Source organism: Panthera tigris, chromosome D4 (assembly GCF_018350195.1).
Source record: "Panthera tigris isolate Pti1 chromosome D4, P.tigris_Pti1_mat1.1, whole genome shotgun sequence".
NCBI classification, from domain to species: domain Eukaryota; kingdom Metazoa; phylum Chordata; class Mammalia; order Carnivora; family Felidae; genus Panthera; species Panthera tigris.
In genome coordinates, this window is record NC_056672.1 from 1,082,828 (window position 1) to 1,109,469 (window position 26,642).

The 26,642-nt window shown below is 62.8% G+C and overlaps 1 protein-coding gene across 2 annotated transcripts; it reads right to left on the reverse strand.

Annotated features, from left to right (window-relative positions):
* On the reverse strand, positions 1 to 9,886 carry NINJ1 (ninjurin 1). Of its 2 annotated transcripts, XM_042964681.1 has the most exons (4): positions 9,720 to 9,883; positions 2,225 to 2,450; positions 1,522 to 1,684; positions 1 to 504 (listed from the first exon to the last, which is right to left on the reverse strand). In XM_042964681.1, the coding sequence occupies exons 1-3, from the start codon at positions 9,792 to 9,794 to the stop codon at positions 1,530 to 1,532; spliced, it is 456 nt and encodes a 151-aa protein (XP_042820615.1). In that variant the 5' UTR covers positions 9,795 to 9,883; the 3' UTR covers positions 1 to 504; positions 1,522 to 1,529. The 2 variants fall into 2 exon arrangements, with proteins under 2 accessions (XP_042820615.1, XP_042820616.1); XM_042964682.1 differs by lacking the exon at positions 1 to 504 and having other exon boundaries at positions 1,598 to 1,684; positions 2,223 to 2,450; positions 9,720 to 9,886.
* Positions 9,887 to 26,642: the final 16,756 nt, after the last annotated feature.

Here is a 26,642-nt window from a genome sequence, read left to right on the forward strand (position 1 = left end):
GAGGTGCGTTAGCTTTATTGGTCACTGGTGCTTATAAAAGTGGGGGCTCTGCCCCGTCACTGCTGGTGGAAGGCATGGGCAGGGCCCGTGGCCCAGGGCGCTTGAGGTCCAGAGTCCCGGGTCAGGAAGCACAGACGCCACAGGTCATCAGCATGGGGGGCTCGAGGCCAGATGCTTGTTGCGCTGGCAGAGGGTGGGGGTCTCCTTGTCCCTCTGGAAACGTCCTGAGGCCAACGCCGACCGGGCCTCTCATCCCCATCCTTGGGCCGCTGTGTGTCCACGCCAGCCACGGCCCTTCCCCACTTCGGCCTCCTGGGCCCGACTCCGGGGGCCCTGCGCTGGCCTGCAGGGGCCTAACCCCTGGCGGCTCGTCCCAGGACGCGGTCTAGCGGGCCGCCCGGGCTCTTCCAGTTTTGGGAAGGGCCTCTCACAGGGACGTGGGCCTCAAGGGTGAAGCGGCTGCTGGGACCTGGGTGGCTGTGGCCAGGTGCGATCTGGGGGCATCTGCCGAGCAGGGAGAGGAGGGGTGTGGGGGCCACCCTGTCTGGAGGGGCCTCTAGCTCCATTCTGTTCACCCCCTGTTGGCAGCGTGTCTGGCATCCAGCCCACGAGCTTTGGAGCCGCTACAACTCCAGAGCCAGAAGGGCCCAATTCTGCCTTGGGCAAGCCTCAGTTTCCCCTCCCGGGTCACTGTCAGGGCTTAAAGGGGGGCCTCAGAGAGCAGACCCGTGTGACCCTCTCTGGGCTGATGCTCAGGGAGGGCCAGGACCGTGTTTAATTACGATTAATAAACGGCCTGGTCATCACGCCATGAGCAAGAGAGCAGGCTGGCATCCAGAGGATTCTGGGGGAGATGGACTTAACAACAAGGCAGGGCCAGCAGGCAGGCAGTGAGCTGGGACTCCCATGGCTGGCCAGTGGGAAACGGACACGTGTGGGCCCTGCTCCCGGGTCCCACCTCAACCTCCGGCTGGCCCCCCTGGAAGTTTTCTTTCATGCGCCCGACACACAGGCAGTGTCCAGGCAGCCCGCTGTCCACTCGGCCGCGGTGCCGGACTGGTGGCTGTCTGTCAGCAGTGCCCACCCCTTCTCTGGGGCGGGCCTGTCGAGCAACCGCTGGGCCCGAGGCCGCACGTACCTGTGGTGTGCGGCCCCGGCCAGGGACCCCCCGTGCAGCACACATGACACACGCTGGGCCTGCTGACCCGCATTCGCCCTTGAGGCAGCCCCTCAGGCCCCGAAGAGTGCAGGGGCTTCTTTGCTGAGCATGGAACCAGGGTCCCCCGCCCACGGCAGCTCCTGCTCCTGGGTAGGGCAACCCTGGGTGGGTGCTCGCCTCCGAGCAAGGACAGGGGATGAGCCCGGGGACGGTGCACACGGCCGGCGGCGCCCCACAGGACCGACGCGGGTCACGAGGGTCCGCTCGTGGGTCAGCGGGTGCCCGGGCGGCCTCGCGGCAGAGACGGACCCGCCCGGGGGCCGGCAGCTGGACGGCAGCAGGCGGGTCCCTCCCTGGCTCACCTGAACCCCTACTGCCGGGGTGCTGCGTCCATCACGGGCTTCTGGACGCCAAAGGCAGTGATGAAGATGTTGACCACGACAATGATGAAGACTAGGCCGGTGGCCAGGTTGTTGAGGAAGTCCAGCTTGGCATGCTTCGCGGGGTTGTTGAGGTCGTACCTGACTGTGGGCGGAAGGGAGCCGACGCTGCACCGGGGCCTGCGGCGCCTGGGGCCTGCCGCCACGCTCGGACCGCTTTCCAGGCCTGCGGCCTCAGCCCCGCAGCCCCTTCTCCAAGAACGGAAGCTCAGAGGTGTCCGTCTGGGAGCAGAAGAGACGGCCCGAGGCCCAGGTGTGGATTTGAGGGCACAACGCGCTGGCGCTGAACGCACCCAGGCAGGCGCCTTTCTGAGCACTGCGGGCAGTGGCCTAGTGACTGTCACGTGGGCCCAAAGCCCTGCCCTTACCCCCACTTCATGGATGAGGCAACCGAGGCCCGCGGGGGTCAGGTACCTGCCCGAGGTCACACAGCCAGCCGTGGAGGTGAGCCCTGACCCTCCCCCCGGGGGAAGGACCACCAGCTAGTCCCCGTAGACCACGTTCTCCCGCAGCCTCGCTCGGGTGGGTGGAGGGACAGAGACGGGGGGGCCACCTCCTGACCGCATGGCTGAGTGGGGGCTGCCCCGGGGCCCTCCCCCGCCGGGGCCCCAGCCCAGGCTCACACCGAGGAAGATGAGCAGCACGCCCACGCCGATCTGCAGCACGAGGGAGATGGAGATGAGGACCACCAGGGGCACGAAGAAGGCGAAGCCGGGGCCCTGCTCGATGACGGCCTTCAGCTGGGACGCGTTGGCCATCAGCAGCGCGATGTCCAGCATGCTCTCCGCCGCGCTCTTCTTGTTGGCGTAATGGTTCACGTTAATGGGCCGGTTCCTGCCCCAGCGGGATGGCTGCGGGGAGGGGTTGGTCAGCCTGTGCCCCCCCCCCACCCGGCCTGTGCTGCCCCCCACCGCCTGTGCCCCCCCCCACCCGGCCTGTGCTGCCCCCCACCGCCTGTGCCCCCCCCCCACCCGGCCTGTGCTGCCCCCCACCGCCTGTGCCACCCCCCCCCACCCGGCCTGTGCTGCCCCCCACCGCCTGTGCCCTCCCCCCCCCACCCGGCCTGTGCTGCCCCCCACCGCCTGTGCCACCCCCCCCCACCCGGCCTGTGCTGCCCCCCACCGCCTGTGCCCTCCCCCCTTCCCCCGGGCAGGGGGTGGGGCTCCGTGGGGCCTGCAGGTGAGGCCCGGGGCCCCAGAGGGAAGGGCTCCTTGACAGATCAGAGTCCGGACAGGGCTGTGCAGCCCCTGTAAGACAACCCCCCCCTTCCCGAATCAAGTCCTCTAGGAGACCAAGCTGCAGCCTCGGCACATGTGCTGGTCTGGCCCCGGGTGGAGCCTCTGGCCCCCTGCCTGGCACAACCCCACCGGGGCCCCCGCCTGCCCTCCTCCGGCCCGGCGGGGCAGGGGGGGCCAGGGCAGGAAGTGAAGTGTAGGCACCAGAACCCTGCTCGCTCCCCCAGCCACCTACCAAAGCGGGGTAGAGTCAAACTGAGCTGCTCTTTTAATTTTTATGTATTTACTTTTATTGTATTTTTTTTTAAGTTTATTTATTTTGGGAGAGACAGAGCGGGAGGGGGGCGAACATGAGTGGGGGAGAGGCAGAAAGAGAGGGAGAGAGAGAATCCCAAGCAGGCTCTGTACTGTCAGCGAAGATTCCGACCTGCGGCTAGAATTCTGAACCGTGAGATCATGACCCGAGCTGAAAGCAAAGCGTCAGGTGCCCAACCAACTGAGCCACCCAGGCGCCCCGCATTTTTATTATCATTATTTTTAATTTTTTTAATGTTTGTTTTTGAGAGAGAAAGAGAAAGAGACAGAGACAGAGCACGAGCAGGGGAGGGGCAGAGAGAGAGGGAGACACAGAATCCGAAGCGGGATCCAGGCTCCGAGCTGTCGGCACAGAACCCAACACAGGGCTCGAACTCAGGAACCATGAGATCATGACCCGAGCCCAAGTTGGACGCTTAACTGACTGAACCACCCAGACGCCCCCCTAATTTTTATTTTTAAAAACAATTTTAAACCACTTTATCGAGGTGTGATTGCCATATAAAAAGCCGTACACAATTAACGTAGACAACTTGGAGCCTCAGGAGTTAAGTGCACACCCAGGACACCCTGGCGGCCCCCAGAAGCCTCCTCCTGCCCTTTCATTCATTACCACGCTCTGTGATGAGGCTTGTGACGCCTTCCGTCCAGGAGGCGCCTCTGCCCGAGAACATCGCTGGGCCTCAGGCCACTCCTGGAGCCCTCCGTGCCCCGCCCAGGGGTCACCACCTCCAGGAAGCCCCTCTCTCCTGGGCACAGCTGCCCCCGGCTGGCCCCTCCCCAGCCCCCCAGGACGCACCCGTACCCCTCGGCCCTGAGCCACCAGGCCCTGCACCGCGCCTCCTGGGGCACGGGGGAGATCGCGTTTCCCAAGTCATGAAAGATGCAGGCTGGAGGCAGGCTGCAGGGGAGGGGCAAAAGCAGCATTCTCTGCCCCCTGTACCTTCTGCGGCTGCAAACTTCACCCTGCAAAATGCTGAACTACGGGGGTGGGGGTGGGGCGGGGGCGGGGGCGGGGCAGGGGTCGTTTTTGCCCTGTGTCTTACTTACTGAACTTAATCTCATCTAGAATAGTGTACCAGGAGGAAGGGAGAATGGGCGTGTGGAACAGCGGCAGTCGGGCAGCCCCGCCTTCATTCAGCCCGGAGGCTGAGTAGCAGAGGCACTAGGTTTAAAATTCCAGATCCAAGCACTGGGCCCTCGACCCAGCCCCGCCTCCACCCTGCACTGCTGACTGCGGCGCTCCACACACGGCAGCCCCACCGGGGTCCCCGCTTGGCCTCTTCACGCGAGCCTCCAGCTGTGCCCACAGCTGTGGGGGGGCCACCCCCGGGCCGCACACGCCCCAGCCCGCTGCCTAAGGGCCTGTGTGCCCACAGCGGGCGGCTGGGCTGGCCACGCCTCATCACGCGTGCGCTGCTGCGAGGGGCGGGCGTCCCTCGCCTGTGGCGGGAACGTGCTCCTGTCACAAACCACAAGTGCCAAAGCACCTTCCCTCAAGGCCACCACAGTGCTGTCCTGGTCTCCAGTCCTGGAGAAAAGAGCCGGGCGCAGACCTTTGGAGGGGCTCCCACCTGCTGGGGGCAGGGTGGCCAGGTACATATACGCCCAAGAGCACACACCCATCAGCACGTGTATGTGTACACGTATATAAACACGTAAACACGCATGCACGTATAAACACGCACAAGCAGACACACGTGAGCAAATACGCACACATGCTCGGTGCACACGCATGTGGGCACATGCACATATTAACCTATAAACAGGCACACGCACACATGCACAGCCAGGCTGACTGTGCTGGCCTCTGGGCTGGAGGAAGAATTCCCTTTTATTCTCAGCCTTCCACAACCGTTCGAGTCCTTTACAGCCACACGCACACTCAAACACAGAATGACACGTCAGTGCCCCCAGCATGGGGACCCTGTGTCCCCACTCTCCCCTGTCCTGGGTGCCCCTGGCCCGTCCTCACACTCACTGTGGGGAAACTGAGGCTAGCACAGGAAGCACTTTATCCAAAGCAGAGACCAAGGGAGGGCTGCACTTTGACCCGTGTTCCCCTCGGGCCTGCAGAGGGGGCTGGGGCTGGGGCTGGGATCAGGGCCGGCCAGGTGGAGCTGTGCACTCACTCGGCCACTGTTCCGCAACCCCCACCCCCACGGCTCCAGTGGTGTGACCTTAGGACAGCCAGCACCCTCTGGGCCTCAGTCTCCGTGTGCGACCCCCTCTGGGCCTCAGTCTCCGTGTGTGCAACCCCCTCTGGGCCTCAGTCTCCGTGTGTCTGACGAGGCCAGGAGCAGGCATCCTAAGGTTCTGGTGGATCTGGCCACTGCCTCAGAGCCCCGAGTGGCAAGCACGCCCCTCCTGGTGCAGGGCACTTCCTGCCCACGCGGCCATCTGCTTCCTGTTCAACCCGTGCAGGGATAAGGGGCGCCAGCCAGGAGGCCAGTCAAGCCCCGCTCACCACAGCCTGGCTGTGTGGCCTCGACAACGTGCTCCCTGCAGCTGGCCTCAGTCTCCCCATCTGTGTGCCCCGGGCCGCACTCTGGGAAGCCCCCCTCTAGTGGACAGGGAGCATCAACCCTCCAACCTGGCCTGTCTGCCCCAGAGAGCCCGCTGTCCCGGGCACAGTCTAGCGGGGCAGGGTGGGAAGGCCGCCGGAGCCCTTGGTCTGCACTGCCAGCCTGGCTGCCGGGAGCCACGCTGGGAACCTCCCACACAGACCTCTGCCCGTGACCTGAGTAGCGCAGGGAACAAACACCCTGGTTAATGTGTCCCCAGGGCCAGGAGGACTTCCCCCAAACCTCAACGGTATCGGGAGCCGGGCGAAGCGGCAGGTGAGCTCTGGAGTTCTCCCCCTAAAATCCAGGAAGGAGCCTTGCGGGTTGGGAGCCAGGGCCCAGGAGGGAGGCCCGCCTTCTGTGGACAGAGGGCCTGGGGGCGTTCGCAGCTAGCCCAGGGCCACAGTGCTGTCCTCAGCCCGGACAGGGAGGGAACTGGGACGGATGTGAGCCCAGATCTGCAGCGCCCAAGTGCCTGCTTCGGCCGCAGCTTCACGGATACACTCCAGTCCAGCCCAGGCTCGGGTAGAGGAGACGGAGTGCCCGCCCCAGCCTCCAGCTCCCCGGGGAGTTGAGGCCAGGCCTGGGAGGAGCCAGGGGACTGGGTTGCTGACCGCCGCCCATCCTGCCCGCCCTGACTGCTGCGTGGAAGTGTGGAACGGGAGCCCCTGCCCAGAACCCACCTTCCTGTTTTCGGAAGAGACCAAGGCCCCCACCAAATCCATGGCGTCCATCGGCTGCTCTGTGAGGAGCTAGGGTAGGACTCCCGCTGGCACCTCTCCCCAAGACCCCTGAATCCCACACCAGGGGTCTGTGCCTCAGTTTCCTCATCTGCAAAATGGGCGATCAGACTGAATGAGGGGTGCGGAGGCCCTTTGGTCTGTTGGAGCCCAGCCAGCCAGGGCAGACGGCCTCCTAAATGAGCTGCACGGATTTGGACCAATAGATCCGAACAAGAGAAAGGACAAGCCCAGGAAATGGCCGTGTGCCCTGAGCAGGACCCAGGGGCCTGGCCCACCACAGCTCCTCTGCTTGGGCACAGTAGGTGCCGGTGGGAACGGGGCTCTGGAGTCCTTCCCTCTGGGGAGGGACCTGAGAACAAAGGTGGGTCTGGCAAGACCTGGGGTGTCCCTCATCTGACCCACCCATCTGGCCATGTGCCATCGCTCATGCCTGGCACGGAGGCCACAAGGCCAGCACTGAGAGGTGTCTCGCTCCACGTCAGTGTCCCTGTCAGTGTCCCCACGGGAAGTCTCGGTGCGGGGGGGGGGGGCGGTTTCCCACAGCAGCTGGGCCATGGGCTGGGCAGACCTGCTTCCTGTGGGCTCAGCACTGGCCGGCAGTGACCCCGAGGCCTTTTAGAACTTGGCCAAGACCCTGCCAGCCTCAGGATCTTTCCGGGAAAGCAGAAGTGAGGGAGAGAGCCCAGATGCAGCCCCCGGAGCCACACCCCACCCCCCTGCTCCCCCCCTGCTGTGTCCTCCGCTGGCTGTGGCCCCAATGGCCACCACAAGGTCCAATGCAGCTGCCCCCAAGCCAAGACCCACCCCGGGCATGACACGGCCAAGGGCCATTTCACACAACATTCAGGTTTGCTACTCGTCCTGCCACCAGCCGCAGGTGAGAGAGACACCAGCTCTCTTCGGCAGGGGCCCCGGGCAGCCTGGCCTCCGTGAGGGCCGTGGGGGCACAGGCACGGGGTGAGGAGCACCTGCGGGGTCCATCCGCTCAGCGGTTGCACGGAGGGCTCTTCCCTGAGCCCGGCCCCCCTGGGAAGTGAGTGACCCTGCCCCACTTCCCTCTAGAGGACACTCCAGCCCCCAGCGGGCGTCCTGAGGCTGACAGGGGCTTTCGGCCTGGGCCTCCCAGTCAGCACTCCCCGCCGCCAGGGCTGTGCTGGGGACACGGGACCAACCTAGCCCACCCGCTCTGCCATCCAGGGCTCCTGTTCCACTCGCGCATCCAAAGACCCCAGGGGTCGCCCCTCTCGCCAGTGAGACCTCCTCACACAGGTGCCGGAGGCTCAGATTTGAGCAGGTGCTGTGAAGGAAAGGCTGTGCCTGTCCACAGGGGTCCCGCCACGGGGAAAGGTGCCTCCCTGGAGTCATCACCAGCAGCGGGCAGGAACGTGGACACTGTGCCCAGCACACACACGAGCCCATGTGGTCCTCACCACGACCTCTGACGAAAGACATTGCTACCATCCAACATCACAGAGGGGAAACCGAGACAGAGTAACGTCCCGCAAACACAACAAGGCGGGTCCTGAAGGTGGGAGGGCGAGGCAGAGGCTGGGGAGTGGCACTACGTGGGTCTGGGCCGCAGGCACGGTGAGATCCTTCCAGGAGACCCCCACACCCACACCCACACCCACACTGGCTCTCGGGGGCCATGGAAGGGCCTGACCTCCTGTCACACACGTTCTCCCCAGACTTGCTTGGGCCTTTCCCTTGCTGTTCTCTCTGCTTGGGATGTCCTTTCCCACACGGCAGACGGCCATGCCGCACCACAGTCGGGTCCTGCAGCACGCAGCGCCAGCAGCCCCCTGTGCAGGAGCCCTCCTGACCCCCCTGTCCCCCACCCACACAGCAGGGCTCCAGGCTCTGGCCTTGGTTTCTCCGCCTGGGCCGGTCTCAGCACTGACGTAGCGGCTCAGTGATGATGGGGGAGGCATCTCCCACCTGACCTCCCTGGGCCTGGGATTCACAGGACCCTGCCTGCCAAAGCTGAGGGGAGCAGAGAGAGGCTGGACTGGAAGGCGCAGCCACAGGTTGGGAGGTGAGCAGGATCCCTCCTTTCCAACTGGGGTGTGGGGGGGGGGGGTCGGATTATTTTTCCCTTTCCAGACGGTGCACAGGAGGCCCTGAGAGGTGAGGCAGCCTCCCCGAGTATGCACACCCACAGCTCTGAAGTGCTTCCATGCCAGGGCAGGCCACTCAAGGACCTTCTCGGTCCTCAGTTTCCTCACCACCAACCCAGGGACAAACATCCTGTGCCACCCTAGGGCCTTCAGGCTTTCCTGAAGGGTCAGCACAGAGGCTGGGCCCCAGAAAGCCTCTGTCAAGAACAGACAAGGATGCAGAGAATGGAGAGGATTAGTGGGGTCACCAGCACACAGGGGGCCTGCCCTGCCATCGGGGTCTCACTCACCCCAATGTCCTCCCCCACCCCCAACCCGGCCTATTCCCCACAGCTGAGCCGCGCTGCCCCAGCCCGGTTCACATGGCTGGGAGACGGCCATCCCTGCCCCCATCGCCAGGGGGTCAGAAAGTGAAAGAATGTTCAAAGTCAACAAGTCACCAGAGAGTCATGCCCAGGACTGCATCACAAACAGAGGTGCTGGAGAAGCTCTGGGCCCAGGGAACAGGGCACGGACAGCCCCACCCCCCGCCCCCCACAGGACCCAGGGGTAGCGGGGGAGCCACCACTTGTAAAGTGGAAGTCGGGACCCCTGCCAGCGCCTGTCCCATGCCCACGGCCGTCCGAGGCCAGGAGTGCATGTTTTGCAGAGGCCGCGGCGGAGACAGGAGCGGAGCCACAGCGGCCTCAAGTTCCCCATCGGGGCACGCACCGGATAGTGCGGTGGCGGCAAACACAGCGGGTGACGTAACCGTCTGCCCGCTGCTGGCCCCGGGCCCGGAGGCTGGGATCCTGCGCGTCCGGGCGCGCACGAGCGGGAGGGGATGCGGGGGCCGAAGTTAGAGGCCGGCACGGGAGGCGGGGGAAGGTGGCGCCCAGGCCACCCCGCCGCGCGGCTCGGCGTACGCACCTGCCGGCCCGCCCGGCGACCCCGGCGGCGTGGCCCTAGCCCCCGGACCGCACGTCGGACCCGACGGCGGGGGGGGGGGGGGACGCACGGGGAGCAGAGACCCCGGCACCCCGCAGTGCGGAAGCGGGCGCGCAGCCGGCCGGCGACCCCCGGTGCCCGGGGAGCAGCGGGCGCGGGGCCCAGAGAGGGCGGGCGCCGGCCAAGATCGCACAGCGGCGCGGGCGGGGCGGGGCTTACCGGGGCGTCCGGGGAGCCGGGCGAGCCCGGGCGCAGGTCGCCGTTGAGCTCGAACTCCTCGGTGCCCGATTCCATGGTGCGGCAGCCAGAGCCGCCTCGCTCGGGGCCTGAGCGCGGCCCGCGCCTGGGCCCCGGGGACCCCGCTGCGCTCCCGCCCTCGGCCCGCCCCCGGCCCGCCCCCGGCCCGCCCCCGGGCTCCGCCCCTCCGCCCCATCCGCCCCCAGACTCCGCCTCAGGACTCCGCCCCTCCGCCCAGCCGGGGCGGGCCCGCGGGACCCCGAGGACCCTCCCTCTCGCCGCGCGGGCTGGGGCGGGCCACGTCCGGCTCTGCCCACGTCTTGGACACTTTTAATCCACGAAATGAAGCCAAGAACCATCCTTCCCCGGGCCACTTCGCAAACTGCTGGGCGCGCCAGGAAGGCGAGCGCGCCGCTGCCAGGGAGTGGGGGTTCTCGGGCGCCCCACGCCCCCGGGGCCGACCCGCACGCTCAGGAGGTGGGGGGGGGGGGGGGGGGGGGCAGCAGAGGGCCGCTTGGTGCAGCCCCCGCCCTGTTGGCGCAGCCTCCGTGTTCCCAGGCGGGAGACAGGTCCTCTGGTCTGGGGTGGCGCCCCGTGCCAGGGCGGGCCGCTGCGGGCGGCCAGAGCGCGTTGGCTCCCCCAGGTCTTGGCTCAGTCGGCCGCTGTTTCCCAGGGCGCCCGGCAAGACGCGGGCCGCTCCCAGGCGTCGGAAGCCAGGCGGGTGCGCGGGGGCCCGGAGGGGCCGGGCGTTACCTCCCGGGGCCACTGTGTCCTCGAGTCCTGACCCTGAGCCTGCTGCCAGGCCCACCCGCTTTTACCACTCCCACTTCTTCCGCGGTGTCTGCCGATGTCTCCGCCAAAGCACCCTAGTGTCCGTGAGCAGGGCCACTGGCCCCCTTGACCCTCCCCGCGCCCCTGGCTGGGGTCCCTCTAGGCTGCCGGACTCTATAACCCTGAACCACCATAGCTGTGTGGGCTGGGGCAGGTGACTGGACCTCTCTGTCTCGGCTTCCCCATCCGTGATGCGGGAATGGTCCTCTTAGGCCCTGTGGGCTGATTATCCCCCCACCCCCACCCCAAGAAGGTAAGTAGCAGTGCCCCAGGTCAGGAAGCAGCGAGTTAAGTGGGTGAATTAGCTGGAGTTGGAGGCTTGTTCATTCATCAGGTCATCATGGAACGCCTACTGTATGCCCGGTCCTGTTCTAGACACAGAGCTGCGACAAGGGGGGGGGGGGGGGCAAGGTTTGTGGGACAGGCAGGAACCAGCCCCCAGCAGCCCTGCGTGGGGCCAGGTACGTGGCTTTTCTTACAGCCTCGGGAGGTAGGCTCTCCCCCGCTGGCCTGATGGGGGGGGGGGGGTGGAAACTGAGGAAGGGGGAGTGGGGGGAGGCCAAGAAGGAGGAGCTCAGAACTTCTGGGGCCTTTGCAGGCCGTCTGAGCGGTCGACTGGATGCCCCCCCAGCAGGTCTGCGTGGCCAGCAGGAGGGCACCATGGGTGTGGGAACCCAGTTCCTGGTTTGACCAGGATCCTCACCACACTCCAGGCTGAGACCTCCCCTCCCCCACCCCACGCCTCATCCCTGCTGGCAGAGGAGTTTTATAAGTGAAACCAAAGGCATGGAAAATGCAAGTCACCCAGGGGATTTATCAGAAAAAGGGATCTTCCACTAAACCCTGGTCTGGGCCTCCTGTTGACCTTTCTCTTCTCCCGTGTGTGGGGGAGTAGCAGGGCCGGCAGGGGGTCGCACCGCCCAGGTTGGGGGGCAGCCATCCCAGGGGGTGTCGGTCCTACCCACTTACCCCATACCCAGGTCTGTGAAGGAGCTGCCGTTGGCCCAGTTCAAGGCTGAGGGAACTGAAGCCAGGGCAGGTGGTCCGTGCCTCAGTCCTGCTTTGGGCCGCCCTGAGCGGGGACTCTGCAGTGCCCCCCGGGGTCTGGGCAGGCCTGGGCACGGGGCCCCGTACAGCAACACACAGTTGTTCTCACAGAGCCCACACCTGACTGTTGACAAGTGGCCGAAAATGCAGAATTTTAAATGTTAGCACCTTTCACACAGAATGGCATAAACTCCCACCCCAGGGGCCATGCTGGCTCCTGGAGGGGCCAGGAGGGAGGGTCCTGAGGGTGCAGGGGAGGCTGGGCGGTGGGGAGAAGAGCCTGGGCCCCTTCCGCAGGTGAGAGGGTCTTGTCTTGGTGGGCCGTGTGGGGGCTGCGGATGGGAAGGCTCCGGGGGCCCTGGTCCCCCATCCTGAGCTTGTCTCTTCTGTGGGCCCCATGGCTGCTCAGAGCTGAGGTTCGCCATTCCCTTGGTCCAGAAGGAGGATGTCGGAAAAGGTCCTGGTGTAACGATTCAGCAGTTCACCTTCCGGGGGTCAAGGTCACAGCCCTCACAGCAGCGTCTCACCCTCCAGGCCCGCCCCCCACCCCATTGTGTGTCCTCGAGAGGGACTTCCTGGACGGCTGTGTCATCCTCATTTGCCTATGAAGTGTCTGCTTCCCTGACTGCTCCCAGCACGGACCCCAAAGGGGCCGGGCCATCTTGCTGTGTGTCCTCACTACCTGCTTTCAGATTCTCCCGCAGAGACCGGATGCTGAACTGAAGAGAGGGTCCGTGGGCAGAGGATCACGGGGAGTGTCCCGGGCTGGCCGTGCTCCCGCAGAGAGGCGCAGAGACGTGGCGGAGAGGCTGCCCGTACAAGCAGCACACGTGTAGATACACCCGCACACTCAGTTAACCTGGCCCCACCGAGCTGCGTGACTAGGGAAACACTTCGCGTCTGACAAATGGGGGCGCTGAAGGTGAAGCACCCCAGCCCATAGAACACCAAGGCCAGTGCCCAGTGTGGGAGGGCCCTGGAGCCCCCGTGGGCCCCTGTCACCTGGACCAGGCCCCCCGGAGCTGAGAGCTGAGCACAGGAGCGGGGCAGCCCTGGTGGCAGCTTCATGCCCCAGGCGGGCAGAGAGCGGACGCCTGAGCAACACCCCTCCTGGCCAGGAAGGACACAGGCCTCCCCGCTGAGAGGCCTGCACCCCAGCCACCGCACCCGCCCTGGAGCCAGGGAGGAGCATCACCTGTGCCCCCGCATTACGGCGGGGAGGGCTCGACCCGTCGCCTCGGGCCTGGGAGGATGCACCTCCAGACAAACCGTATTTTGTGGACCGGAGCCTTAGAAGGCCGCGGGCTCCTGGCCGGTCTCCCTCTCTGAGAGGCGTGGATCCCTGTCGGTGGTGTTTCCACATACGGAGGGCAGGAACGGTGGGGGGAGAGGTGGCATGACCTGCCCAGGCCCCCCCAGCCCCGCAAGGCAGGCTGGCGCTCGGTCCGCCCGGGAGGCCCCGCCTCTCCCGCCTCCAGCAGGGCCCGGCCCGCCCGCGCACGCCCAGCGCCAGGCAGAGCCCCGGGGGTGACAGACACGCCTTGGGAGCTGGTGGCCCATGCCCACTGGCCCCCCTGGGGCACCATTACCTGGCGGCGGGTGGGCCGGGCTCTGTGCTCTGTCAGGTACTTTCGGGGACCATGGCTCCCACCAGATGGGTGCACGGGGCCAGGGGGTGGAGCAGGGCTGACCTTCCATTTCCAGAAGGACAGGGAAAGGAGGTCAGGCCTATGAGGAGGTGCTGTGCCACCGCCACACTTTATTTATTTGTAACTTTTTAAAAAGATTTTCCTTCAACGTTTATTTATTTCTGAGCGAGAGTGCACGCGTGCGTGTGCTTGCATGGGTGAGGGAGGGGCACAGAAAGAGAGGGAGAGAGGATCCCAAGCAGGCTCCCCGCGCGGCTCCGTCCCATGAACTGCGAGATCACGACCTGACCGGAAATCAAGAGTCAGATGCTCGACCCGCAGAGCCCCCCAGGGGCCCCTTCTTCCCCACTTGAAACACAGGAGCAGAGGAGCTTGCCAAGGTGGCACAGGCATGCCTGGGTCAAGGATGGCAACGGGCCAGGTGGTGCGAGCGGGACGCCCACGCAGGTGTGTGCACCACCTCCCACAGTCCCCCAGCGAGACGTGACACGCCCAAGACCACCCAGTATGGCGCAGCTAGCCCTAGAGGGCCCCGAGCCCCAAAACAAAGTGAGCGCCCACCGTGAGGGAGACACTGAGTTGTGGCCGCCCGTGTTTTGGAATGCCTTGTAGCCATTTACAGAGCAAGTGGGTGGCAGGCTGGCTGGCCTGGAGGGACCCGCCCGGTACCATGGAGAGAGAGCAGTGACAAGTGGCTTCTTCCTGAGGCCCTGACCCACCCGTCTGTCCTGCCCATTTGTGCACTGGGTTCTCTGAGCAGGGTGGGGCTGACTCACTTGTCATCTCCAGGCATCTTTACCCAGCAAAGCCTTTGTCCTCAGCAGCCAGGGCAAAGGGGGCAGGGTCAGCGGTCACCCCCACCGGCAGTTCTTCCCTTCTGTCTCTGTCACGGACTCCTGATTTTTAGCTTAGCAAGTGGCCTCCCAGAATAGAAGCTGTGTTTCCCAGCCTCTCCTGCTGCTAGGTGTGCCTGTGTGGCTACATTCTAGCAGTGGAAGGGGACGTGCAACATCAGGGAAGAGACCTTAAACAGAGGGGTTTTATTTTTTATTTTTTTAATTTTATGTATTACTTCCTTTACTTTTTACTTCCTCTTTCCTGCTGGGTGGAATACAGTTGTAATGGCCAGAGTTCCAGCAGCCACACTGGCCCACGAGGAGAACTTGGGCCTGGGAGTCTTACACAGCAGAGCTAAAGACAGAAGAAGCCATGGGGAGCCTGGGTGGCTCAGTCGGTTAAGCGTCTGACTTCGACTCAGGTCATGATCTCGCGGTTCGTGGCTTCAAGCCCCGCATCCGGCTCTGTGCTGAAAGCTCAGAGCCAGGAGCCTGTTTCAGATTCTGTGTCTCCCTCTATCTCTCTGACCCTCCCCCGTTCACGCTCTGTCTCTCTCTGTCTCAAAAATAAATAAACGTTAAAAAAAAAAAAAGACAGAAGAAGCCTGTGTCCCCAGTGCTTGAAGTACAGGCCCTCCCTGGGCTGCCCACCTCAAGACTTCTTGAGTGTGAATAAGAAAAAAAAATCTATCTTGTTTTGAGGGTTCCATAATTTGGGGGCAGGGGGCTTGTGATACAGTTGATCTGGACCCTGGTTTTTAAATATGTGTTATGCTTTTCATTAATAAATAGATTTTCCTTTTTTTTTTTTAAGTTTATTTATTTTGGGAGAGTGAGAGAGAGCAAGCGAGCAGGGGAGGGGCAGAGAGAGAGGGAGAGAGAATTCCAAGCAGCCGTCGGCACAGAGCCTGACAAGAAGGTCCATCTCACGAACCGTGAGATCATGAGCCAAAGTCAAGAGTCAGATGCTTAACTGACTGAGCCACCCAGGTGCCCCTAGATTTTCTTCTTTAAACGCAGAACATATAACAGGTTGAATTGCTTCCGCTTCCCCCTCCCCCCTCAATTCCATTTTGAAAATGTGTATCAGACCATGTCATCGGCCAGCTTAACTCTCTCTGAAGTCTTCTTGAAAAAATCCTCATTCCTGGACCCTGAACACATGACCCCTGCATCCGCCCCTCCCTTCAGCCTCCCCAGTGCCCTTCTCTTTATTCCATGGACTCTGTACCTCAGGGCCTTTGCACTCTCCATTTTCCCTGTCTGAAGATCCTGTCCCCAGGCCTCCATCCATGTTGGTGGCTCCTTCCTGTCACCTGATCACAGACCACCCTTCTGCAGTGGCCCCTGGCCCCCCTCACTCTAGCCCAGGGTCAGCTCCCGAAAGCACCATGCTTGCTTACGCGCACGCTGTCTGCCCCCTCCCTGACGCAAAGCCCCAGGCACCACTCGCCCTCAGCCCACACCCTGTGCTGCCCAGGGCATGCCCTAGCCCTGTCTGCTTTGTCCAGCCTCCAGGCGTCTCTCATCCCGGCTAGCCCTGTCCAGCCCGTGCTCCGCAAACCACTAATGACAGAGCTGCCGGGCTCCAAATTCTCTGCCCTGACATTGACCGCTGACTCACACCAGGAAGCTAACGGGCCACAGGTGGTCGTGGGAGTGAGGGAGTGCGTCTGGAGCCCCGGCAGGGCAGGTGACCTGTGGTTTGGTGAAGAGACATTGCCGGCAGGTCAGGTCTAGGCTGGGTTCCTCCTTCCTCTCCAAAGGTCAGCTGCTGACCCCGGCCGGTCTGGCGGACTGGGCTGAACCACAGGCCGAGAGGAGGCCCTCTGGGCGGGCAGTGGCTCCCGCTTAGTACAAAGGCCTGAGAGCTCTGCCCCTGGCGCAGGTGCTCAGAGAACAGGTGCTGAAGGCCCCGGGCGCGCACGCACCCACCCACACCCACAGCCTCCCCGCTGAGGGCCAGAGGCTTCTCATTCTCCAGGTCCGGGGGTCGCCTCCTCTGGGAAGACTGAGGGCAGCCCTGATCCTGCCCCTCCCAGGGACACTCCCCACACGGAGGCTCACGGCAGCTTCCCGGATGCTTCCGGCCCCTGCCTTTGGGTCCACGGGTCTGGCCAGGAGCCCACGGGTTGTGGCCCAGTGGAGGCACTGCCACCAAGGGGCCGAGGACGGCCCTAGCAGGCGTTGCTGAGCCCCGGGCTGGGGGCTTGGTGCGTGCCCTGTCTCACTATGGGGTGCTGCACCCCTTCTACCAAGGGGAAACTGAGGCTCCCAGAGTGGAGACTTGAACTCAGTTCTCCCCAGCCCACCCCACCCACCCCAGACGGGTGCTGGGAGCTCCCTGGAGGCCGTGGTGGGGCGCACGGGGTGCCCAGCCACCTCAGACCCCAGGCTGACAGCAGATTTGCTCTCCTCAGGGAGACCTCTGCAAATGCCCCAGGAGCTGCGGCGGGGGAGGGGCTTGTCCCCATCCCCCGTCCCTGCCCTGAGGCCCCCAGCCCTGCCTGACACCACGCAGCCCCCATCCGGAGGGATATCCTTGTCCTGCTTCTGATTCGACCGGCGTCAGAAACACTGAGGGCCCCGGCTTTCTGGCCCACGCCCAAGTCCCGGGGGGTGGGGGGGGCTGTGCGGCTGGTCTGGGGACCCCAGGTGGAGCCCCGAGGTGGAGATTGAAAAGTCATGGATCTGACCAAGGAGCATGGGAGAGGAGGGCCCCACACACGTGCTGTCACTCATTGCCCTTAGCGCTGGGCACGTGTTCTCTGCTGTGGGAAAGCCAAGGCTGGTCAGTGCGGCGTGTTAGGAATGAGTCTGCGTCCGTCCGGGAAGGAAAGAGGCCGACAGAGGGTCTGTCCAGGTCCCAGGGCCGCCCGGCATGGTGTTCGTGCAGCCGGGTCCCCGAGGACCACCTGTCACCGGTCACGTCTTGTGGTTGCTGAGCAAACTGGGTCCGACAGACGGCGAGGCAGCCTTCCTCCTGATAAAGGGTCTGTCACCGCTCAGCAGGGCTCCGGGAGGACCTTTTCCTGAGAACAGCTGCCGGGTGGGTGGCCACACGGGAGCAGGATGCCCTCTGCCCTCTGGCCGCTGCCCACCTCTCTGACACTCGGTGGCCCGTGTCTGACCGTGTTGGGCTCAGCGGCCTCCTCCAGGTTCCCCTGGGTCTGCTGCTTTCCTTGTCTCCAGCCAAGGCTGAGCAGAGAGATTCTGCGTTGATTCCACAGCTGCTCCTTCCTGAGGAGGGGTGCAGAGGTTTGGGGGTGAGGCAGGGAGGAGACGGGAGTGCCCGGGTGGCTGGGCGTGGGGGCCCCCGGTGCTCAGACCTCCGAGGCAGGCTCCAGAACCGGGACACGCACGTGACCTGCTGGCCTCTCCGTGGGGCCGACAGCCCGGCCGGCCCGCGGATGTCGTTTGCGCTGCAGAGGCCGCGGTCTGTGGGGTCGTTCCCCAAAGCGCCACGTCTCCCGTCCCCGGCTCTGATGGAGTGCGGGCGGGCAGCGGGCCAGGCCCCGGCAGGCCCGTTGCTGGGCAGAGCCCCGGGCAGCATGCAGCAGGCTCTCCGTGAGGGCATCTCACGAGCTAATGGAAACCCAGCACAAAGGGGCATTTATCGGAGTAGATGCCGTGTCTCCGCCAGAACTCGGGAGGACAGAAATAGCCTTTCACGGAGCGCCAGCAGGGCTGGGCTCTCCTGCTTGGAGGGTGTCGGTTTGCCGGTTCCTTCTCTGTGCAACCTGTTCATATTCATGGTGAGTTACTCACTCTGTCCTGGGCAGGGGACTCCTTGTTCCCTCTCTCCTGCTAGAACTGTTAGACTGGGTGGGGGAGGAGGGCTGGGAGAGGGAGGAGGGGGGGGGAGGAAGGAGGAGAGGGTGGGGAGGTGGGGGGAGGAGGAGGGGGGCATGGGGAAGCGGGTGGGATGGTGGAGGGAGGGGGAGAGGGAGAGAGGGAGGGAAGGGAGGGAGAGAAAGAGGGAGAAGGAGGGAAGGGGCGGGGACTCTGGAGGGAGGGCAGGGAAAGGAGGAGGGGAGGGGGGTTGGGGAAGGGGGACAGATAGTGGAGGGAGAGGGAGGGCGGGAGGAGAGAGGGGGGAGGGATGCGGGGACGAGGAGGAAGGAAGAGAATGGAAACAGGGAAGTGGTTAAGTCAGGGTGCTTACCTCAGTGGTTCCCTATGAACTGACCCTCACCTGACCCTCAGTGAGACGATAGCAGGTGGCCTCACTCCAAGGAGAGACGTCTGTCTCTCTGGAAATGGCTCTCCTTCCAGCGTGTATAGCTTTGCTTGTGCTGCTTCTTTTGCCTATAAATTCCCTCCGAAAAGACACCAGTAAGCAACTGTTAAGTTCCACTTGATACCTATAAATAATGTTTAAAATTTTAATGTGCTGAAACCAACGCCAATAATGTTCTGAAGAGGTTAAGTAGCTTGGGTGCTAGTAACAGATCTAAAGCTCAAAGACTTAACTCATGCAGGATTTTCCTCTAAATGAAACAAGGCTGGAATTAGGAAATCCAAGGCTAGCACGACTCCTCCACTCTGTTATTGGGGATTTTTCTTCTCTGTCTTGCATAATGTGGAGTTTCCATCCTCAGAGTAGCCTCATGGCCCAAGATGGCTGCTGGAGATCCCACCATCCATGCAAGAAGCAGGCAAAAGGGGGCTCGTTTCCCGTTGTCTGTCTCCTCTTAAGGAGCTTTGCGGACGACTCAATAAATTGTGCATACATTTCACTAGCGGCAGCTTGCTGCAGGGTGGGCTGAGCAAATTGCCCCCCAGAATAAAGCCTGAGCTCATGTCCTGAGGGACGCGGGTGGGTGATCTGTGTCATCTGCCGCAGGCGGGCAGACAGATGCAGTGGCCGACACCTTCTGGAAGGCAAACAGTCACAAACCTATCAGGGGGACTAGAAAAGAATGTCCATTCTACTAGATTGCATGTGTCTGACTGTGTCTTTGGGAAACAACATGTATATGCACGAGCACAGTCATCGTCCAGTAGTCACTGAACATGACAATCTGAAATAAATTTCTAACGGGGAAACACACGGACGTACCAGGTGACACCCTCGTGCTGAGAGAGCCTGTCCGTCACGGTAAACGTCACTGGTGAAGGACACCTAGTAACACAGAACAGTGCTCACAACATAACTTCAGAGAAAGGACAGAATATCGAAATATGCTTTGTCATGATCACAAGTTACCAGTGTCTGTTTGAGGCTGGAGATAGGCTGGCCTCAAGGGCAAGATTTTCTTTTTAAACATTGCAAGAGCTTGTTACACACACACACACACACACACACGTACGTTCTTCCTTTTATTTTTTTAAATGTTTATTTTTGAGAGACACAGAGCATAAGCAGGGGAGTGGCAGAGAGAGAGGGAGACACAGAATCCGAAGCAGGCTCCAGGCTCCGAGCTGTCAGCACAGAGCCTGACGTGGGACTTGAACCCTACAACCACAAGATCATGACCTGGGCCAAGGTCGGATGTCCAACTGACTAAGCCACCCAGGCGTCCCACAAACATTCTTTATATAAAATGATTTACAACATTTATATAAATTGTATAAAATACAGTATAATCTAAATAGTTAATAAAATACATAAATAATAAACTAATGTAGTAATTAAGCAACATAATATTAAATAGAATTTAGAAAGGGAAGGTAAGAGGGGTGCCCGGCTGGCCCAGACGGTGGACCCTGCGACTCTTGACCTCGGGGTTGTAGGTTCAAGCCCCGCTTGGGTGTAGAGATCACTTAAGTAAATACAATCTTTTAAAGAAAAGAAAGCAAAGGTAAGGGTAGAAGCGGGAATGACTCCCTGCTGTGGGAGCAGGGGCGTTTCCCAATGAGCGTCACCGGTGAGAGCCACTTTGGGGCCTCGTCGTGGGTGAGGGTCTTGCTTTTGCATCTGGGGCTCAGCTGCGGATGCTCTGGGTGACCCCCTCCCCGTGCATGACCCCCCCCCCGCTCCTGTTGGGGGTCCGGAGCCCCCAGACTGGCGAACAGGGCATATGCAAGCCCTCCTAATGCCCAGGCCTAGAGCCAGCCACTGAGGCTGCGGCCACATCCACTGACCAGGCCGATCCCCAGATCAGCGTGGCGGGAGAGGGAGCTCCACCCCGTGGGAGGGAACGCGTGGTCACGTCTACTGTAATTGAAACCACCCCAGACGTGCAGCCTTTCACACCTTTCCTATGCTTTTACATAAAGACATGATCTTTACAGAACAGAATCATTCTACTGATGTTATATGTCACTTAATTATGTGTTAGGAACACATCTTTCCGCATAGTAAAAATTCTATTTTGTGGTCATATCGTAACTTACTCATGAACTTTTATGTTTTCCTTTTGCAATGGCCACCCTCTCGTACACCTAAGTCTTTGCACATCTTTATGACTTTTTAAAGAACACATTTTAAAAACTGTTTTTTATTTATTTTTTTTTTTTGAGAGAGAGAGAGAGAGGAAGGGGCAGAGAGAGAGGGAGACACAGAATCCGAAGCAGGCTCCAGGCTCCGAGCCGCCAGCACAGAGCCCGACGTGGGGCTTGAACCCACGGACCGTGAGATCACGACCTGAGCCGAAGTCGGATGCTTAACCGACCAACCCACCTAGGTGCCCCCCTGATTACTGCTTTTTAAGCCACTAACTCTTAGGGCCATCTGTCTCACAGCGATACTAAAACTATATTTGGGTCCTGAGGCCAAGCTGCTCTGTGGTGTCAGATAACCCCCAGCATCTGGGAGGCCGGCCCAGTAGGATTTGTGTCGCACTCAGCACGTGTGATGTGCTTGTCACGGAGGGACCCAGCGTATTCCACCCTAATGCCAGGTCACCTCCTGTCCCTTCCAGTGGTGAGAATAGTCGCACCTACGTGGCCAAGAGCATAATGGTATAAACTCACCATTGTCTCCGCCTCTGTGAATCACAAGAAACCTGGATGGCCACTACTTATTTTTAAAAAATAACCTCAGAGCCGAAGACATATTGAAACCATGATTCACAGCTTTTTACTTCCTAGAGAATATCGAAAACCTTTTTTTGAAAAACAAGCCTGAATGTGTCCAAACTTCCATAGTTGCTAGAAGACAACCATAAACACAGCTGCTTGTCTGCACGGCTGTGTGGTGATTATACATCCAGGCCTTCACTATAGTCCTAGATCCTGACCCCAATTGTGCTGTCTGTTCTAAGGACATATCCTTTAACATGGCTAACATGTGTGTTCAGTTCACCGCGGCGTTGTCTGAAGGAACAAAGAACTGTAGGCAACGTAGCAGATGCCAGGGGAGGCCCTGGGTGGTGGCCTGTCTGGAGTGGTCTGTCTGGGGTGGCCCATCCGGGGTGGCCTGTCCGGGGTGTTTCATCTGGGGTGGCCTGTCTGGGGTGGCCTGTCCGGGAGGCCTGGGTGGTGGTCTGTCCGGGATGGCCTATCTGGGAAGCCCAGGGGGTGGCCCATCTGGGGTGGCCTATCTGGGGTGGCCTGTCCGGGGTGGCCTGTCTGGGGTGGGCTGTCCGGGGTGGCCTGTCCGGGAAGCCCAGGGGGTGGCCCAACTGGGGTGGCCTATTTGGGGTGGCCTGTCCGGGGTGGCCTGTCCAGGAGGCCCAGCAGGTGGCCCGTCTGGGGTGGCCCATCTGGGGTGGGCTGTCTGGGGTGGCCTGTCCGGGAGGCCCAGGGAGTAGCCCATCTGGGGTGGCCTATCTGGGGTGGCCTGTCCGGGGTGGCCTGTCCAGGAGGCCCAGGGGGTGGCCCGTCTGGGGTGGCCTGTCTGGGGTGGCCTGTCCGGGAGGCCCAGGGGGTGGCCTATCTGGGGTGGCCTGTCTGGGGTGGCCCGTCCAGGTGGCCTGTCTGGGGTGGCCTATCTGGGAAGCCGGGGAGGTGGCCCATCTGGGGTGGCCTATCTGGGGTGGGCTGTCCGGGGTGGCCTGTCCGGGAGGCCCAGGAGGTGGCCCATCTGGGGTGGCCCGTCTGGGGTGGGCTGTCCGGGGTGGCCTGTCCAGGAGGCCCAGGGGGTGGCCCATCTGGGGTGGGCTGTCCGGGGTGGGCTGTCCGGGGTGGCCTGTCCGGGAGGCCCAGGGGGTGGCCCATCTGGGGTGGCCCGTCTGGGGTGGGCTGTACAGGGTGGCCTGTCCGGGAGGCCCAGGAGGTGGCCCATCTGGGGTGGCCCGTCTGGGGTGGGCTGTCGGGGTGGCCTGTCCGGGAGGCCCAGGAGGTGGCCCATCTGGGGTGGCCCGTCTGGAGTGGGCTGTCCGGGGTGGCCTGTCCGGGAGGCCCAGGAGGTGGCCCATCTGGGGTGGCCCGTCTGGGGTGGGCTGTCCGGGGTGGCCTGTCTGGGAGGCCCAGGGGGTGGCCTGTTTGGGGTGGCCTATCCGGGAAGCCCAGGGGGTGGCCCATCTGGGGTGGCCTATCTGGGGTGGCCCATCCGGGGTGGCCTGTCCAGGAGGCCCAGGGGGTGGCCTGTCTGGGGTGGCCTGTCCAGGAGGCCCGAGTGGTGGCCCGTCCGGGGTGGCCTATCTGGGAAGCCGGGGAGGTGGCCCATCTGGGGTGGCCTGTCCAGGAGGCCCGAGTGGTGGCCCATCTGGGGTGGCCTATCCGGGGTGGCCTGTCCAGGAGGCCCAGGGGGTGGCCTGTCTGGGGTGGCCTGTCCAGGAGGCCCGAGTGGTGGCCCATCTGGGGTGGCCTATCCGGGGTGGCCTGTCCGGGAGGCCCAGGGGGTGGCCTATCCGGGGTGGCCTGTCCAGGAGGCCCAGGGGGTGGCCCATCTGGGGTGGCCCATCCGGGGTGGCCTGTCCGGGAGGCCCAGGGGGTGGCCTGTCTGGGGTGGCCTGTCTGGGGTGGCCTGTCCGGGAGGCCTGGGTGGTGGCCCATCCGGGGTGGCCTATCTGGGAAGCCGGGGGGGTGGCCCATCTGGGGTGGCCTATCTGGGGTGGCCTGTCCAGGGTGGCCTATCCGGGGTGGCCTATCCGGGAAGCCCAGGGGGTGGCCCGTCTGGGGTGGCCTATCTGGGGTGGCCTGTCCGGGGTGGCCTGTCCAGGAAGCCCAGGGGGTGGCCCGTCTGGGGTGGCCTGTCCGGGAGGCCCAGGGGGTGGCCTATCTGGGGTGGCCTATCTGGGGTGGCCTGTCTGGGGTGGCCCGTCTAGGTGGCCTGTCTGGGGTGGCCTGTCCGGGAGGCCTGGGTGGTGGCCTGTCCGGGGTGGCCTATCTGGGGTGGCCCATCTGGGGTGGCCTATCTGGGGTGGCCTGTCCAGGGTGGCCTGTCCAGGAGGCCCAGGGGGTGGCCTGTCTGGGGTGGGCTGTCCGGGGTGGCCTGTCCGGGAGGCCCAGGGGGTGGCCCATCTGGGGTGGCCCGTCTGGGGTGGGCTGTCCGGGGTGGCCTGTCTGGGAGGCCCAGGGGGTGGCCTGTCTGGGGTGGCCTGTCCAGGAGGCCCGAGTGGTGGCCCGTCCGGGGTGGCCTATCCGGGAAGCCCAGGGGGTGGCCCGTCTGGGGTGGCCTATCTGGGGTGGCCCGTCCAGGTGGTCCGTCCGGGGAGGCCCGTGGTGCAGCCACAGCACACACCGCGCCCAGGGCGGCCCCTCACAGCCGTGGTGCTGGGGGAAAGGCCACGGGTGAGATCACTGCAGGGAGGTGAACGGTGACACAGAGATGCTGAGATGCTGAGGTTTCCTCTGGGGGCGGGATGGGGTCTTCCTCTCTCTACCTTTGCTGGCTGGCAAGCTCTCTCCAGTGGGCACGCGGCGGCTTTGTAGGCCTGCGGGCCTCGTCCCGTGTCTGTCACAGACGGTTCTTCGTGTACCCTCCCACTATCCCATAAGCAGACGAAAACGTAAAACAAGAGACTTACAAGGTGATGCTGGTGCTTTTGATCCCTAATCAAAGGCATGTCTATTGGCTTCACTGTCCCCAGCCGGTGACATCTTCCCAGAATTTGAAGCTTCCCCAAGAGTGGGTGCAGGTGGGGACACGGGCCAGGCAGGAGTGGGGATGCTTTGGAGAGCACCAGGAGTCGGGTCCTATGTCCCCCGGCTCCTGGGAGCTGCCCACTCAGCCCCAAACCAGACCTCCCCCTAAGGCTGGGGACATCCCCCACTTCACTGGCCCTGGATGCTCATGTGGCCTCAGGCCATTGTTTACTTCTCTGAACCTTATAGGGGAGACCCCATGATGGAGCCCTGTCCCTGAGCCTGGGTGCTGAGGAGCGCTGACCTGTGACCCTGGCGTCCTGGAGTAGGAGGGGCCAGCCTGCACGTAGCCCCCACAACAAGCCAGGATGTAGATGCCATTATCCCATTTTACGGACGAGGAAACTGAGGCCCAGAGGTGGTACAGCCGGTGGGTGGAGGGGAGGGCTTGAGACCCTAGAGGCCCCCAGAGTGTTCTCACGTGGTGGCTGTGAGCGGGTGGGGGTCCCCAGCTCCACACTGGTGCGGGCCATGCTCACAGGACGGGAATCAGGGCCACCATCAGAGCTCAGACTTCAGACCAGCCCGGGGGGAGTCGGGGTGGCCAGAGTCACTGTGCCGGGTGGGGCCGGGAGCTGCACTGGTAGCTCCCAGGGAGGAGACGACAGGGTGGCTGACATGCCCTGGAAAGACCGAGGGCCAGGGAGGGCCATGGGCATCAGCAGGGGGAGCTGTCTGACAGTGGCCAGGCTGTGGTGTGCCCAACGTCCCCCGAGGCGCTTGGCCTTGGCTCGGGGCCCGTGGGAACCCGGGGCGGGTCCGGAGGCCGGAGACCTGAGACGGACAGTCGTGGGGGAAGCCGGAAGCTGCAGCCTGATCACCGTGGGCTCTGGGCCAGGGTCCACACGTGACGGTCCGTCTGGCTCCACGGGTCGGAGGGAGGCTGTGGGGCGCTGTACTCAGGGTCTTGGCCGGTAAGCTGTCCTTCCAACGTGGAGTCACTTCCCATCCACCACCGCCTGGCAGCGAGGGGACACGAGATTGCTGCCTCACCCCACGGCCGTGTTTGCCGTCACAGACACTTAGGACACAGGAAAGATTCAGAAGAGAAGAGGGGAGGAGAAAGATGGAAACAAGGGGGGATGGGGACAGAGAGACAGAGAGAGACAGGGAGAGACAGATAAGGATAGAGACAGAGAAGGAGAGACAGGGAGAGAGAAAGATGAAGAGAGACAGAGAGGGAAAAAGATGAGAAAGAGACAGAGGGAGGGGGGAAAGGGGGGCAGCTGAGACACCCCTGTTCCCCCTCACTGTGTGAGTCGTTGCCCTTTGACGCCTCCGCGCACCTGCTCTGAGCCTCCAGAGAGCGGGCATGATGACTGGCCTGGGGGGTGGTGTTGTGTAACAGGGTTCTGACCCAGCAACACGGGGAGCTCCTGCAGGTGGTCCTGTGTCAGGTTTCCTTGACCCGGGGCTCACCTGTCCCCTGTGGCCACTGGCCCCGGTGCCCAGCTCCCCCACTGGGGCGCCAGCTCCCCCTTCGGCACCGTGCACACTGCCACCGAGGCCAGCGAGGCAGAGTCACCAGCCTCAGCGGGGCCAGGTGGGGTCTTCGAGGCCACCCCGGCGAGGGACAGGAAGCCACCAACACTAGGTCTGCTTGCACTGCCCGCCCTCGCCCTGGGTGTCTAAAACACATCCACGGAGGACCTCAGAAGCTCCTTCTCTTTAAAAGCTTCCAGTCATGTTTGAAAATGGCAGTGTTTATTTCTCTGCCATTCTTACGCTTTCCAGAAATTGCTTAAAACACATGTTCTGATAGAATGGTTGTGGGTGACCTTTGTCTTCCTTCCCTCTACACTGGGCTCCTGGCCCAGCCCAGCCAGGGGTGGAGGGGGCACCTGACTCCTGGCAGACGGGCCCCAGGGGCAGCATGAGCCTGTGGTCACAAAGACGACAGGCAGGGAGATGCTCGCCCTCACCCCGCAACGTCAGGGAAGTAGTGAAGGCAGCATCACAAGTGCTGGGCCTGCAACCGTGTCCTCCCCCGCTGGCCTGCAGCCTGACGGCGGCCAGAGAACTCATGGCACAAACCAGATTCTCAGATCCCATCACTAGATCAGACCTGGGCAGCTGCTCTCTCCTTCACAGACTTGATTTTTCTGGAAAGTGGCTCGGGATATTCTTGGCCTTCTCCACAGGGTTCTTGCCTCATGGTCAAAGCGCAGCTGCCACAGCTCCAGGCATCACGTCTGTGTGCAGGCCAGGAGAAACAGGGAGGAGCCACTAGCCATATGTACTCCCATTTTCTCCTGAAAGCAAAGGCCCTGAATGTCCCCAGCAGACGGCTTTCTAGCCCCCAGGGCCACTCCTCACTTCGAGAGAGGCTGGGAAATGCGGTACAGAATCCACCCAGTCTTGACCCATCGCCTGGGCTGAATATGTTGTCCCTGGAGCAGATACTTCCACTGCATATCCATGCTCTATCCTGACTTTTAGTAACAGAACCCCCTCCATTTTCCCTGGATTACCCCCAAAAAGACCCATCTCCCCATTTCCTTTGCAGTGTAAACATTAGTAGCAGGAAACGGCACAAGCTGGAGTCAGGAGGCCCCACCAGTGGGGGT

Coding starts and splice junctions, on each gene's coding strand:
- NINJ1 (XM_042964681.1), bottom strand. CDS start 9,794: ATGGAATCGGGCACCGAGGAGTTCGAGCTCAACGGCGACCTGCGCCCG. Junction 2,451..9,719: donor CCGGCTCCCCGGACGCCCCG/GTAAGCCCCGCC, acceptor CCCTCCCCGCAG/CCATCCCGCTGGGGCAGGAA. Junction 1,685..2,224: donor CGTGCTGCTCATCTTCCTCG/GTGTGAGCCTGG, acceptor TTCCGCCCACAG/TCAGGTACGACCTCAACAAC.